At 42.7% G+C, this 16,024-nt stretch overlaps 1 protein-coding gene across 12 annotated transcripts in view; it reads right to left on the reverse strand.

Moving 5' to 3' along the window:
* The window catches only part of CSPP1 (centrosome and spindle pole associated protein 1), a 163,598-nt gene extending 148,621 nt beyond the window's left edge, over positions 1-14,977 (reverse strand). For 10 of the 12 annotated variants that reach the window (XM_045006701.1, XM_045006706.1, XM_045006698.1 and 7 more), the window contains exons 1-4: positions 14,910-14,977; positions 10,470-10,633; positions 7,285-7,396; positions 4,043-4,139 (exon numbers count right to left, since the gene is read on the reverse strand). In XM_045006701.1, the coding sequence (XP_044862636.1) occupies positions 4,043-4,139; positions 7,285-7,386 (199 nt within the window). In that variant the 5' untranslated portion in view covers positions 7,387-7,396; positions 10,470-10,633; positions 14,910-14,977. Of the gene's footprint in view, positions 1-4,042; positions 4,140-7,284; positions 7,397-10,469; positions 10,634-12,760; positions 12,781-14,692; positions 14,779-14,909 lie in introns of those variants that run through there. The other 2 variants (XM_045006695.1, XM_045006696.1) reach the window with 2 other exon arrangements.
* Positions 14,978-16,024: the final 1,047 nt, after the last annotated feature.

Here is a 16,024-nt window from a genome sequence, read left to right on the forward strand (position 1 = left end):
ATAACCCCCGCACTTTTAAAAATCCTTTTATCGAGGTGGTTTGGGTACTATATTCCATAAAGTTTTAATTGTTTACCCATTTATCATTGCAGCTATTAATTATTTCTGCAACACCATGACATGGGGCACTTTAGAAATATTATTTCATTTTGAAACTAAAAATATCCCTGTGGCTTTTTGGTCTTATCAAGTCCTCACATTCTTTAAAAACACAGAGAAGAAATATCCACTGACTGCAGTGCCATCTGCTGTTATACCTGATGTTATTAACATGCATCACTGAATAAGAACTTTTGCAGTTTACTCTCTCTATTTTAAAGAAGCGATTTTACATGTGATTTTACAGAGGATATGTCTACACTACGGGATTATTCCGATTTTACATAAACCGGTTTTGTAAAACAGATTGTATAAAGTCGAGTGCACGTGGCCACACTAAGCACATTAATTCGGCGGTGTGCGTCCATGTACCGAGGCAAGCGTCAATTTCTGGAGCATTGCACTGTGGGTAGCTATCCCGTAGCTATCCCATAGTTCCCGCAGTCTCCCCCGCCCATTGGAATTCTGGGTTGAGATCCCAATGCAAAAACAGTGTCGCTGGTGATTCTGGGTAAATGTCATCACTCAAGCCTTCCTCCGTGAAAGCAACGGCAGACAATCATTTCGCGCCATTTTTCCCTGGATTGCCCTGGCAAATGCCATAGCAAGGGAACCATGGAGCCCGTTTTGCCTTGTCACTGTATGTGTACTGGATGCTGCTGACAGACGCGGTACTGCAGCGCTACACAGCAGCATTCATTTGCCTTGCAAGGTAGCAGAGACGGTTACCATCCCTATTGCACCGTCTGCCATTGTAAATTGGCGATGAGATGACGGTTATCAGTCGTTTTGTACCGTCTGCTGCTGTCATGGGTGCTCCTGGCTGGCCTCGCTGAGGTCAGCCGGGGGCGCATGGACAAAAATGGGAATGACTCCCCGGGTCATTCCCTTCTTTATGTTTTGTCTAAAAATAGAGTCAGTCCTGCCTAGAATATGGGGCAAGTGTACTAGAGAACCAGAGAGCACAGCCGCTCCATGTCAGAGCCCCAAAGATCCCGCAGAAATGATGAGCTGCATGCTATTCTAGGGGTGCCCCTGCAACAACCCCACCCTCCTCCCCCAACCCTCCTGGGCTACCGTGGCAGTGTCCCCCCATTTGTGTGATGAAGTAATAAAGAATGCAGGAATAAGAAACACTGACTTTTTAGTGAGATAAAATGAGGGGGAGGAAGCCTCCAGCTGCTATGATAGTCCAGGCAGTAAAGAATCTTTTCTTTAGACATGAAAGGGGGCGGGGGGCTGATAGAGTTCAGCCTCCAGTTGCTATGATAAGGACGGTTACCAGCCGTTTTGTACCATCTGCCGGGAATGACCGGGAGTCATTCCCATTTTTACCCAGGTGCCCCCGGCCGACCTCACCGAGGCAAGCCAGGAGCACTCACAGGCTGATGATGACGATGGATAGCAGTCATATTGTACCATCTGCCACCGGGAAGGGGATGCTGGTGTTCAGCGCTGCAGCACCCCGTCTACCAGCAGCATGCAGTAGACACAGGGTGACACTGAAAAAAGGCGAGAAACATTTTTTTTCCCCTTTTCTTTCGGGGGGTGGGGGTGGGAGGGTGTAAATTGATGACATATACCCTGAAACACTCGGGAAAATGTTTTTGACCCTTCAAGCACTGGGAGCTCAGCCAAGAATGCAAATGCTTTTTGGGGACTGTGGGATAGCTGGAGTCCTCAGTACCCCCTCCCTCCCTCCCTCCATGAGCATCCATTTGATTCTTTGGCTTTCTGTTACGCTTGTCACACAGCACTGTGCTGTGGACTCTGTATCATAGCCTGGAGATTTTTTCAAATGCTTTGGCATTTCGTCTTCCGTAACGGAGCTCTGATAGAATAGATTTGTCTCCCCATACAGCGATCAGATCCAGTATCTCCCGTACGGTCCATGCTGGAGCTCTTTTTGGATTTGGGACTGCATCGCCACCCGTGCTGATCAGAGCTCCACGCTGGGCAAACAGGAAATGAAATTCAAAAGTTCGCGGGGCTTTTCCTGTCTACCTGGCCAGTGCATCCGAGTTCAGATTGCTTTCCAGAGCGGTCACAATGGTGCACTGTGGGATACCGCCCGGAGGCCAATACCGTTGATTTGCGGCCACACTAACCCTAATCCGACATGGCAATACCAATTTCAGCGCTACTCCCCTCGTCGGGGAGGAGTACAGAAATCGGTTTAAAGAGCCCTTTATATCGTTGTGCGGATGGGTGCAGGGTTAAATCAGTTTAACGCTGCTAAATTCGGTTTAAACGCGTAGTGTAGACCAGGCCTCAGACACAAAAATTAGAAAATGCTAATGGCAGCATTATTATTTCTTTGAAAGGAGGTGAAGAAAGGACATCTCCATATTTTTGAAAGGGGCTTGAGGGTGTCCTCCAACTTCCCATGCTTATTCAGTCTAAATCTCTCAGCCCATCTGATGTCGTATTTACAGGAGAGAGCACAGCACAAACCCTCAGTGCCACTCTAAGGCCCAGTTCCCAGTTCAGTTACAAGCATGTTTTTGTAACCAATCTGTGACACTTTCTTGACCACAATTTACAACAAACATGGTTTGAGTTTTGGCCATTCTTCAGCTTTTCTCTTTCAAAGCAGTGGGTGAAGAATTGTAAGTATAATGTAGTACCCAACATACTGCCTAATCTTGTTTGTTTGTTACATTCTGGGGAAACCAGAGCAGCTGCCCTGTAGCACCTCAGCAAGCGATACGACTGTCCAAAAGAAAAAACACAAAGAGCAACATCAGCAGCACATGTGGCAATGCACTTTGAGATGTCTTACCACAGGCAAGGTTAGAGGGTCCAGACACAATGCAAAAAGAAAGTGTTCTGAACCAGTCTCAGAAACACAATCACATGCAAAATAAGGCATCTGGCAAGGGTGAAACTGTTAGCTGCAATGTTTAGTAACTTAGTGTTAACCAGATGGTGTGCACACACAAACCATAGCCAAAATTTTCAGACTCAACTGCCCAAATGTAAGCTTTTACACAAATAGCCTGATTTTCAAAGATGATGAGCATCCTCAGCTGTCATTATCTTCAACTGAACTTGTAGGCACCTAACACCTTTGAGAATCAAGCCATTTATTTAAGAGCTTATATACTGACTTAAGAGTAGTTATGCCCCCAAATTTGAGAGTCTTGTCCCATGTTTAAAGTCAACCGTGTTACTAATTGGTTACAAAGTTAGCTAAAATTGTAATGTGGAAAGGGCGTAATTGATCGTGGTAGGCTGGGGGGCAGTTATTTAAATAACATGAGGCATTGCTTGCTCTCAGAGATTCAATGTTTTCTTTGTTAGCAGCCCTTGCCAACCCAAAGGAGACACTGCAGTTCCAAGTCTGACATCCATCTAGATTATCTTTGCCTTGTTAGGCTTCTCAGGAGATTTAGTCTATTTGTTTGAGTTCCTATCAGCCATGCCATGGTGACAGGACAGGACCTTATCCCAAGAGGCTGACAGAAAAAGCATCTTGCTTCTCTAGCTCCAAGCACAGATGCAGAACTTCTGGCAGACAGCTGAATGGGCGATCCACTTGAAATGCTATCCCAACATACAGTTTTCTTTCAGCAACCCTGAACACCATAAAGACAGACACAAACCCTCTCTCAAAGACCGGCAAATGGACATTAGCACAAGACACAAAAAGAGCTCTGTGTAAGCTCGAAAGTTTGTCACTCTCACCAACAGAAGTTGGCCCAATAAAAGACATTCCCTCAGCCACCTTGTTTCGATAAAAAAACTGAGTGAATTTTAACTTTCAGAGGACAAATGCAACCTCAAAAAACTCAAGATGTTTAAAAGGATATAAACACTAAGTGCCTGAATTATTGTGATGCTCCTATAATTAAGAATCAAAAGAATTCATTTTTAATTAGATCTCTAAGATAGCACTTCACTATCTACACCTAAAATACTATGTATTAAAGACATATCATACCTAGAAGATAGTTCTGTTGACTGTTTGGTGGTATATTTTCTTTAGCCATAGAGATTAATGCTTTGCTGGTCTCAGAAAGCTTCTCTGCACCTTTGCTCTGAAAAGAAAAAAAAATGTATGTCTTTGCAAGAATAGATAAGGGAAATAACCATAACATACCTGAAACAACATGATTTAATGTTTGACTGGAAAAGAGAGGGTTTTGGTTATTTTTTAATACATGTAATAGTGTATTTCACTTATATTAAAAAGTAGCTCCTGTATTAATGCAATAATTACTCTGCTACATTTGATCCCCAACAGCACTTTAAATTGATTATGTACTCACAGGGATTTCATAGCCTCTCCATGCTCAGTATTTTTCCCAAGAGATCTAATCCACCTTATTTGGCACCATGACTAGTCATCGGCTAAATCAGTGGTTTTCAACTGTTTTTCCTTTGTGGACCCCTAAAAAAAGTGAATGGAGGTGTGGACCCTTCTGGAAATCTTAGTCTGTGGGCCCCCAGAGGTCCACAGACCACAGGTTGAAAACTACTGTGCTAAATGAATATCTGGGCATGATGGATGAAGTTCAGACCAGTGTCTTCACTGTACACCCACACTGCACACTGCACCCAAGCAGTTCAACAGGGATGACTCGTTCATCTCACCCCACTCCTTGGAGCTGCTCTGAACAGCGATTAGGCAGCAACTTTAGGGGAGGCAAAGATGAAAGCTTGTCTCCTCTCAGCACCCTGAAAATTATGGGTACATAGTCACGCAAGAAAACATGAGGACCATGCAAGAGACACAAGGAAGGGGGAATAAGATTATAATGGGTGCAATAAGAAATAGTAAACACAGCAAAGAGACAAATAGAAGAGACAAACACAGGAGGGCAGGCAGAGGAAGGGGAAGAATAAATACAGGATTGGTGAACCACAAAAAAAAAAATGTATTCTAGAAGCAGGAACTCTGACTAACCTTCCCCCACCATCCCAGAAGAGAGTCCCAGGATAGGCAAACTGGAACCTAAAATCAACTGCAGGCAGGATAATGGGAAGCATGACATGGAAAGGAAAGTTTAATTAAAAGTAATCTACTTCACTTTAAAGTAGGGCTTGTGTTTGAGGGTCATTGGCTACCAATTCAATAAGAATACAAAATTACTAGACTTGGTAACTGAAAGACAGTCAACACCCCCACCCCAAACTAATTTTTGCATCCCCCTTCAAAAGTGAAAAGCAGTTAATTCCCTCCACTTGAAATATTGCTTGAGGGAAGTGAGAGACAAACCCCTCCAACAAAAATTAAATTAAATCCTTGTCTCAGAACATGATTTAAGGTATATACAGCCAAGCATATTGGTTCAAGACTGCAGCCAATTAGTATTGAAATTTATCATGCTGATGTGTGGATTATGTCCGAGTGTTCTGCAGACAGTAGCTGTAACCTGTGTATTTGTAATTAAATACTACTAGTTAACAAAATGGAAGACTCTCTCTGATCACACGTGTCATTTTGGACAATAAAAGTGCTTATAAACTATTTGAAATTTAATTTAAATTTCAGCATTGCAATACGTGGGTTGGCAAAATCCATAATGGAATGTTTATTTGTGAACATACCCAAACCACAACCCACCCCAAACATCTGACCAGATATGTTTTGCAGTGTGCCCTAGATGTCAATATGCAGACTAGGTAGGATTGCAAATTCCAAAGTCTCAACCTGACTCAGAGAAAGTCTTACTAGCAACTCCTTCTCTTACATACAGAAGGAGGTAAGCAAGTCCCCAAGCCAGTTAAGGCTTTATAGGTCAGAACCAACAGGTGCAAACATACAATGTTGACTAACCAAAACCTTCTCTTCATCAAGGTCATGATTCAGGATAGCTAGGACAGAGTTGTAGAAATCAAAACTTTCTCCATGTTAGTACTCCCATTACTGAGCAAATTAAGGTGATCTGCAAGATTATCAAATCTTTATAGCTTTAGAATTACGTGCACAGCACTCAAACAGGGCAAGGAGTATGCCAGCCCAAGTTTTTAAAGAGAACCTTCTCCCACATGTAGCCCCAGTATCAAATCACATTATAAATACCAATGCACAACTGTAGAGTTAGCAAGGTTGTCAACATGGGAAGGCAAGTCACTACTTTTCTGACCCTTTCCAAAATATTGTATATGTTTGGAAACTTTTGAGCAATATTGGTGAAAAAACATATTTATTGGACATCCTCCCATAGGTAACTGCATGTTCCAGCTCATATCATCATTCAGATGAATCTCTAACAATGAATTCAGCCCTACTCTTGCAAACACAAGCATATGCATAATTTTACTCATGTGAGAAGGCCCACTGATGTCAATGAGACTACTCGTGTCAGTAAAGTTATGCACATGCTTACATATTTGCAAGACTGGGGACATTATCAGTACTTTTTACAAGAAAAAAATACTTTTGATACCTCATGAAGTCTCGATGCTACAATGCTAACTTGACAACACGGGGGGGGGTTCTATTTTTAAATAATTCTGAAATACTGTTTACATGAAAAGTTTTTGAATAAATAGTGACAATCCCTGATTATGATAATCTGTACAAAAATAAAACAGCAAATAAATTTCAGATCGCAAAAACATTAACAAAATTTACCTATGACCATATTTTTTAAATAAAGCAAAAAAAATTTGACATTGTTTAGTGTGCTCCTGAATAAACAGTAAATACCTGAGACACAAAATACTCAAAAAATATATCCTAGTAATAATGAAGGAACTATCAGGATAAAAATTTAATATTTTAGTGTTCTTACCTGTGGTATGAATAGTACCTTATTGAACTGACCATAAAAAAATATTTATGCTATTTGTACTGTTTATTTTTTGCATTCTTTAAGCTTGGATAATGAAAGCAGACGTTCATTTCTAGGCAATTTCACCCTGAGGTTCTCATGTATGAGTGCAATTCTTGGCGTGGCTTCCATTCGAATTTAGAAAAACCATGAAAACTTTTAAATAAACATTCACAAATGTGAAGACCAATATAAAAGTTAAATGTGGGGGCAAATTTGATTTGACAGTGTCCCTATAAGCAAAGATGGAGAAAGACACCTTAGAAATTATTTTACAACAGGTAACTCAGTAATACAATACCTTTATAAAGAGGAAGCTCTTATCAGTACAATAGAAGCAGACTTAAACCAAGATTCCAAACATAAAACTGTTTGAAATAGGTAAATAATGTAGTAGTCTTACCCTTATCTCCATATAAGGAGGATCATTTTCAAGTTCTGCTTTGTCTTGTGCCAACTTGGCCTTTTGATCTTCAATAAACTGATCTAAATCATTTGCCATCATTTCTTCAATTCTAGGAAAGATACATATCATTGTGCTAATATGGTTCCTCTTCAGTATCAGCAGAAATTTACTATCAGTTAAACTATTAATAGCTTTAATCAACTCAAGTTTAGTCATCAAATTACTGCATTGATCTGCCTAAGAGGTGCAAATGTTAAAAAATGTTAAGACAACCTCCTCCCTAGAGATATCTGATCAATGTTGCAACCTTTAAAATTTCTCTTCAGAGAGAAATTAAGATTCCAAAAGACAGTCCCAATAATTTTTTCAAATATAGATTATTCTGATTCTCTTTTAAAAGATTTTTCTTAAACAAAACAGGGAGGGATAGCTCAGTGGTTTGAGCATTGGCCTGCTAAACCCAGGATTGTGAGTTCAATCCTTGAGGGGGCCACTTAGGGATCTGGGGCAAAAATTAGTCCTGCTAGTGAAGGAAGGGGGCTGGACTCGATGACCTTTCAAGGTCCCTTCCAGTTCTAGGAGATTGGTATATCTCCAATTATTACTTTATTACCTAAAATAATTTAATCCGGTACGAGAATAATACTGAGCAGCTCCTAAATATGACAGATTTTCAACTGCTAAAACCGCTGAAAAGAATATTTAGCACTGATTAGTTTAGCAGTTTAAATTGGGAATGAGATCAGAGGAATGCCATGTCCTCCCACACTTTCCACCTATAGGAGAAGGGGAGAGAAACATCAAGATTACTAGTCAACATGATGCAAAGGGATAGGGAAAGAGACCCATTATAGAGCCTGTAGTTCATATGATGTATTATATTTGTATTGTGTTCCAATAACTGATTATTTTATGCGTAATGAAACTCCAGTTCAATGTTGTTGCTTTAAACCTCAATCCTGCAAACACTTACACACACTTAACTTTGAGTGCATGCATAAATGTTTGCAAGTTTAGGACGTTAATATGTTCAATAAGCAAAGTGCCCCACTTTTAAAATGTTACTAGTTTTGCAGAAGTAGCTTTATAACTTAATACCCTATAAATCCTTATTCCCAACAAAGTCAATGGAACTACTTGCATGAGTAAAGGTTAGCAGGATTTGGCCTCAAGTACAGTTTATTAATTGGCTCTTTTCATACTTTGCTTTTATTTAGATATCATAAAATTATAAGTTTTGTAGATCAAGAGAAGGCTGCCAATTCTTTTCCCCCACACCCAGTGTCTGTCTTGTCAATTTAGTTGTAAGCGCCTCAGAGCAGGAACCTTCTCTTACTTAATGTTAGTACAATGTCTATTTAGTACATAGCAGCCCTGATTTCAGTTGGGGCCTCTAAGCAGGGGAGCTGGAACATTTTTTTATAGTGGGGATGCTGAGAGCCATTGAACCAAACTGTAAACCCTGTATATAATTTCAAGACAGGGGGTGTGGCAGCACCCCCCACCTCTAGTTCTAGCACCTAGGCCTTTAAGGAGTATCATAATACAAATTCAAATAGGTCAAATTCAATTAAGTTACACATGAGATGAGTTTGGCCCAACAGTTAGAGGTTAGTAAATTCTTCAATATGATATTTAAATGACATTCTGACTAAACATATACTATCTAATTAAAAGCTAAGTATGAAAAGAAAGCCAATGAACTGCACACAAGGCCAAATCCTGCTAATCTTTACTCATGCAAGTAGTTCCAGTGACTGTGTTGGGAGTAAGGGTTTATAACGTTAAGTCCATAGAAAGTACACATAAATGGTACTGTAAACTAAGGTGATAATTACAATCCCAAATCCTTAAAACATTATTCATGTGTTTAATTTTAATCACTTTAATAGCCCCATTGAAGCCAAAGGAGCTATTTAAGTGAATAAAATTAAGCATGTGGGTAAGTGTTTGCAGTATCTGGGCCTAAGTATAAATTGCACAGAATTCACTTTGTAAACTTACTGTTGAGACTATACTAGCAGAGACAGAAAATGAACATACCCCCTCCCCGACAGTCAACAGGGGGATGTAAGGCAGTGCTCTGAAGGAAGGATGGGGGATGTGAGAGCGCATGCGCTCCAAGAAAGCGATTGCCCCCTCAGGACCACCATCTATCATCTTCCCACTGGCTGGGGATAGGTTAGCTGCTTTGCTCTCTCATCCTGTCCGTCCCCATCCCTAGAATAAAAAGTGATCTGAATCCTAGCGGCGGGCCTAAGCAGGTCCTCCTCAAAATGCTGGTGACAAAGTGGGAGCCCTTTAACCCTGCACTGCACTCAATTAAATGCCTGGACTGTTAGAACAGGTAAAGGAGATACAGCACCTCTTCCCAGTGTTAAATTAATAAAATTGTGACCTTCCATTTAAATCCATCCCACGTGCAGAGCACTACAAATCTGCGGATATCTGCTTTATATCCACAGATATAGATGCTGATATCCGCAGACCATGTTTGCGGATCGTGGATCAGATGCGGATACAAATTTTGTATCTGCGCAGGGCTCTACCCATGTGTCCATTATTTATTTGCCTGCACATCCTGATCAAAGGGCCAAGAGAGTTTAAAAAATGGGCAAAGCCTTAAGGGGTGAGATTTAATGCGGTTAAACAAAAAACACATTTGGAAAGAAAAATATGAAATGGGAAGAGATAGTTGGAATGTGACAATGCAGAAAGAAATCACTGCAATAAAAATGAAATGTATGTGCAGTGTAATGTGATAGCAAAAAAATATTGACTCCTGAGTTACAGTAAAATCTTTGCATAAAGCAATATCATTAATTATATGTTATTCTTTAATTAGTATTGTAAAAATATTATGCGATTCTCATAAATGAAGCAGTCCTGGGACAACCCAGTTGTCTTACTAGTGATATAGGACAATCAATTCTGAAAATAAATTCCCCATCTGATTGTCCTAAATCTCATAAGTTTTGCATACTGATAAAGTCAAAGGATAAAAGTAACCTGAAAAGAACAAATGTTCCCAGCCACATACATATATTATACTCAGCATTGCAACGCTACAGAAGGATCACTTAATCACAGAAGTTATTTTGAATGGAAAAAGTAACTTTTCATAGTAAATTCCCTAGTACTCCACCTTTGCTCACACCAACTATCCACTGCAGCATACTCACCTGCAAGAATACCAATGCAGTGCTAGTCATGCACCAAAAGAAATCTCATTGGACTGTGGCAATTGAATTTCTGACCTTCACTTAGACTAGCATGTGTAAACACTGGGATTGTTTCCAAAGAGTTCTGTTTCAAGTAACAGCACAATAGCGTGATGATGCCAAACCTGGTTCAAGAGAATTTAAAAATTGGTAAATGGATGTTAGTAAGCTCTAATACAGATAATATGAAGACACTAAATGTTTTTTAACTTTTTAGCAGAGATTGCTGAAAAGCATCATGAAAAATTACATAACTGCGCACTTCGGCAGATCAAAGCAAGTTCGATATAACACGGTTTCACCTATAACGAGGTAAGCTTTTTTGGCTCCCGAGGACAGTGTTATATCGGGATAGAGGTGTATTAACATTTTGAGGGTTGTTGTATACATTGGTTCAGTAAATATTTATGCTTAATAAAAATGTGAATGATTTATTTCTATTCAATTTTGTGATCTATAGTAGCACCTTAAGAGGTCATCCTCATTTTTAATAGTTTCTGTTTTTTAGTTGAAAACCACAGAAAACGCACCCAATTTCATTTTTTCAGCATTTAATTTTATTTTATTTTTCCATAAAAATTTAGAAATTAGCCAAAAGATATCAAAGTAAATTACTTTCTGAACAGGGATGCTGTGAGGATTAAAGGGACAACCTCAACATACAAATCATACTTTCATCTGAAAATATTCTTTCTAGAATTATAAGTAACCTCGTAGGTGCCAATCCTGCAAAGAATTTTGTAGGTGTTAAACCCCTAAAATCACATGGAGCTCCATTAACTTCAGTCAGGCTCCATGTGGTTTACAGAGATCCCAAGCAGAGCTTATTCTGGTATCAGGACCACAAATTACTGTACCTCAGATACACTAGAGAAAAAAAATTTTTTTTTTTCATTTGTGCATTTGACAGCACTTTGTGTATCACAATTTTCACTGTTTTGTTGACCATACACACACTTTTCTAGCACCTTCAGGAAGATTATTACTAGTAACAGAACCAGAGCCAAAAATGAAGCAGCAGCAATCACCAGCCAGAAGTGTGCAGAGAGAAAGGCAGAGTTGGGATCTGAGCATACTTGGTGGTATTGTTCTCAGGCCCAACCAAATACCCTTCTAAACATAAAACAGGGAAGGAGAAAAACCCGTAACAATTTTTAAAGGATTTTTAAAAAATATATTTCAGAAGATAATATTTTAAAGGATACTCATAAAAAATGATTTTCTGATAGCATACATCTTTGCCTCTAATTAATGTTATATATCTCAGTTCAGAGAAGTAATGCACTATGTAAGTGTTAAGTATCATGTTAATTGCTGCTATGTTTAGTTATTGACAAAAAAAAAACCCACAACCAACTTGTCGCAACCCTATGCTCAAACATGGCATCTGTATGGCCAATTGTCGGTGAAAAGGTCACATTGGTGTCGTGTGCAACACCATGGTGCCGTGTGCTACCCTAAGCTGCGGTGTGCAACATTATAGTGCCGTGTGCCTATTCTCGAACCTTCTGTCTGGTCAATTGTAGGTCACATTGGTACCGTGTGCTACAATACCAGCGTATCGTGTGCATAAACTTAGTGTGCCGGGTGTAGTACCTGTTGACATAGAGGGCACCAGCTCGGAACCTGGTTGGTGCAGGAGCTGGGGACCAATCAGATGCTGACACGAGTAAGGGTCTTCGAATAAAACTATGTCCCGCGCCAAAAACGGCAGGAGTATCCGCATGTTAGCTGAAAGGCCTCATCACCCTTTCAGCCAGGGTCTCCTCCAGATTTTGCCGGCTCATGTCGTGTCGTTTTTGGATTAACCCCCGCTCCCCAATTCGTCATGCACTTGGTGTCTGTACTGCTGGTCAGCTGCACCTGGAGTGTGGTATGTGCATTTTAATTTCTGTAAATATTCTGTTGGTTTAGCTTCTTTCCCTTTTCCCTTTCCTTATTTGATGCAAGGTTGTGTACATAGTATATGAGAGCCATATTGCTGTATTAATTGCCATTGTAGTTAGTTGGTGTATTTCAGTTTGCGTGTCCATTTCAGATTTTAGTGAGCGGCTAATCACAGATTGTTTAGTTTCTTGTCGTTGGATGTAAATAGACTGTTTCAAGTTGTGCATATTGCTGCTCTGATGATATTTTTTGATTGGTGACTTGTTTTTCTCTTGATTCGAGTTGTGTGTGTGTGTGTGTATTCCTGTTCTGATAATATTGTTGGCTGGTAAAATCGGTCCTCCCCAGCCCAAGTTGCAATTTACCCTTGTTAATAAACGGCCACGTGGTTTGAAGTTTTAATTTGTCACGTCTTGATTTTCCTCTCTCACTCAAATATTTCACTCGAACCTGCATTGGTCTCGGTCAAAACTCAATGTAATATTTAGTTTACCAAAGAGCAAAATATGTTAACATCTAAAAAAGGAAATTTGCATAAGTGATACCTAATAATAATTAAGGAGTCAACTAGCGAGTGCAATTTAGAGATATATAAAGCATGACACAGAGCACAGAACAGGAAAATAATCAAGGGAAACGCTCTGGCTGATTTTCCTTCTAACAGCAAAGGCCCCAACCCTCCAATCTAATCCTTTAATGACTTTACTTGAGTAGTCCCACTGTTTTCAATAGGACTACACATTAAAATTAAGCATGGGGACACATCTATGCAGGACTGGTGCCTAAACAAGATTCACTATACTAAGATGTTGGGAAGGCACCTACATGTACACTGTGTCTATTTTATTGTTTATGTGAAGGAGAGTCTCTACAACATGTTCCCTCCCTCTTTCTCCCCCTACAACACCCTTTTCCAATTCTACGCCAGACTTATAAAGAAGAAAACTGATCAGCAAAATCCAAGCTGATCTCCTGCATTTCTATTTATGTATATTATACTGCCATTAATACAGTACAGCAGGAAGAGTGCTACTATGCAAAAAGAACAGACAGAATCACAATTCCCATCAACTCTATGTAATATCCCCAAAAGGATGTGTTAGGGGGAAAAACTGATACATTAAAAAAAAAATGTTTACCACAGTTTGATGCCACATTTAGTCACTGCATTTACAAATTATATGGCCACAGAGCTGTTATATTAAAAAGTTATTTTAAATTTTTCAGCAATACTTTCTGGATTTTTCAAAACTATTAGCACTTGCCTCCCCTCTATCCCTCTGAACAGTAATAAGAATAGCCTCTTATTTCTGCAGCTCTTCCCATCAGTAAGGGGCTTCCTCCTGAATCTTTTTCCTCCAATTCTCCACTTCTTTTTAAATCTCACTTGAAAACCACTCTTTCCTCCTTTGCCTAGACCTCTTAATTTCAAACTCCCACTGCTACTCTATAACTCTATAAAGCAGTTCAAGATAGCATCTTTCCTATAAACCTACCAAAATAAATGTGTATTATACAGCTTTAGATTGATTGTCATATTGCAAACAAACCCAAAGTTAAATAAACACTTCTAAACAGCTGCATGACACAGTGTCATGGGAGATACAAAAAATTAAAATGCCTGGTTATTAAACCACAGAGATACGAATTGCGAGAAACTGGCAGAGTGTATTAGAGCGATAAGGGGACAAGCTGCAGCCGGGCGCCGGAGTGAAGCCAAGGGGCAGATAAAGCACAGCCCCGCCGCGCGGCCCCGAGCTCCTCGCACAGAGCGGCGGCGCCGGCGGCCTCGGGCTCTGCCTCTTTAAGACGCTTCTCAGCGTTGTTAGGCAACCAGGTTACAACAAAAACTGCTGCGGTTTCAGCCTGGGCCTAGCGAGGCCTCTCTCACTCCCGCGCCCCGAGGGGCACAGACACCCCCAGCCCGCCCCGCAGGGGCACAGACACACACACACACCCCAGCCCGCCCCGAGGGGCACAGACACACACACACCCCCCAGCCCGCCCCGAGGGGCACAGACACACACACACCCCCCAGCCCGCCCCGCAGGGGCACAGACACACACACAGCCCGCCCCGAGGGGCACACACACACACACACACACACACACACCCCAGCCCGCCCCGAGGGGCACAGACACACACACACACAGCCCGCCCCGCAGGGGCACAGACAGACACACACACACACACACACACCCCAGCCCGCCCCGAGGGGCACAGACACACACACACACCCCGCAGACACACACACCCCAGACAGCCCCGAGCCGCCCGCCCCACAACGGGGCACAGACCCCCAGTGGTGCTCGCTTCGCTTCTCCCGTCCCGGGGCAGTTCGCAGCGAGGGGCCGCAGCCCCCTGGAGACCCGCCCGCCCCAGGAGGCAGGTGACGGGGCAGAACTACGCCCCCGCAGCCCTGGGAGCCGGGGGGGGGTCCCTGCGCGCGGCCCTTCGCCTCAGGAGCCTGCGGGACCCCAGTCACGGCTGGAGCCAGCCCGCGGAGTCACTCACCGGCTCGCTCTCGGACCCACCGGGCTTGCAAGCGGCAGCTCCCGCCCCGCCTCTCACACTTTACCGCCTCCTCCGGAGACCTGCAGCAGCCGGGGCCGCGCCTGCGCCGCTACAAACAGCGCCCCCTGGTGCGTGGGAGCCGGGGCCAGACTCCCTGAGCGGCTGTGCGGGGCCGTGTCTCTTTGCTCAGGCGCAGGGAGCCAGTCCCTACTCCGCGGGAGACCACACGCCATACACAGAGGACCCCTTTCCTCTCCATCCACATAAATCCCACACAGACAGCCTATACACAGAGGAGCCCCTCCTGCCAACATGCACAAGCATCCAGGGGCGGCTCTAGCAATTTCGCCGCCCCAAGCAGGGCGGCACGCCGTGGGGGGCGCTCTGGCGGTCGCCGGTCCTGCGGCTCCGGTGGACCGCCTGCGGAGGGTCCGCTGGTCCTGCGGCTCTGGTGGAGCATCCGCAGGCACGCCTGCGGGAGGTCCACCGGAGCCACCTGCCGCCCTCCCGGCGACCGGCAGAGCGCCCCCCGCGGCATGCCACCCCAAGCACGTGCTTGGCGTGCTGGGGCCCGGAGCCGGCCCTGCAAGCATCCCACAAACAGATATCTCATACAAAGGACTCCTGGCCTCTTCCCGTAGGGTGACCAGATGTCCCGATTTTTATAGAGACAGTCCCGATATTTGGGGCTTTGTCTTATATAGGTGCCTATTACCCTCCACCCCCTGTCCCGATTTTTCACACTTGCCGTTTCTTGCATCTGAAGAAGTGGGTATTCACCCACGAAAGCTCATGCTGCAAAACGTCTGTTAGTCTATAAGGTGCCACAGGATTCTTTGCTGCACTTGCCGTTTCGTTACCCTATCTTCCCGCCACACGCATACAGTGATTCCTCCCACAGACACCCCCATCCTCCCATACACACCACACAGAGGGAGAGAGAGAGATCACATACACAGAGAACCCTCCTTTCCCTCACAAATACCCTCTGGGATTCCCCATAAGCAGAATCTCCCCTCCTCCCTCCTCACACAGACTTCATACACAGGGCTCTCAACCATCAGTAAAATTACTTTCATTTAAAATCAAAGGGTACCCCCAAAGTGTAAAAGTTT

The sequence above is a fragment of the Mauremys mutica genome, chromosome 2 (genome assembly GCF_020497125.1).
Source record: "Mauremys mutica isolate MM-2020 ecotype Southern chromosome 2, ASM2049712v1, whole genome shotgun sequence".
Taxonomy (NCBI): Eukaryota; Metazoa; Chordata; order Testudines; family Geoemydidae; genus Mauremys; species Mauremys mutica.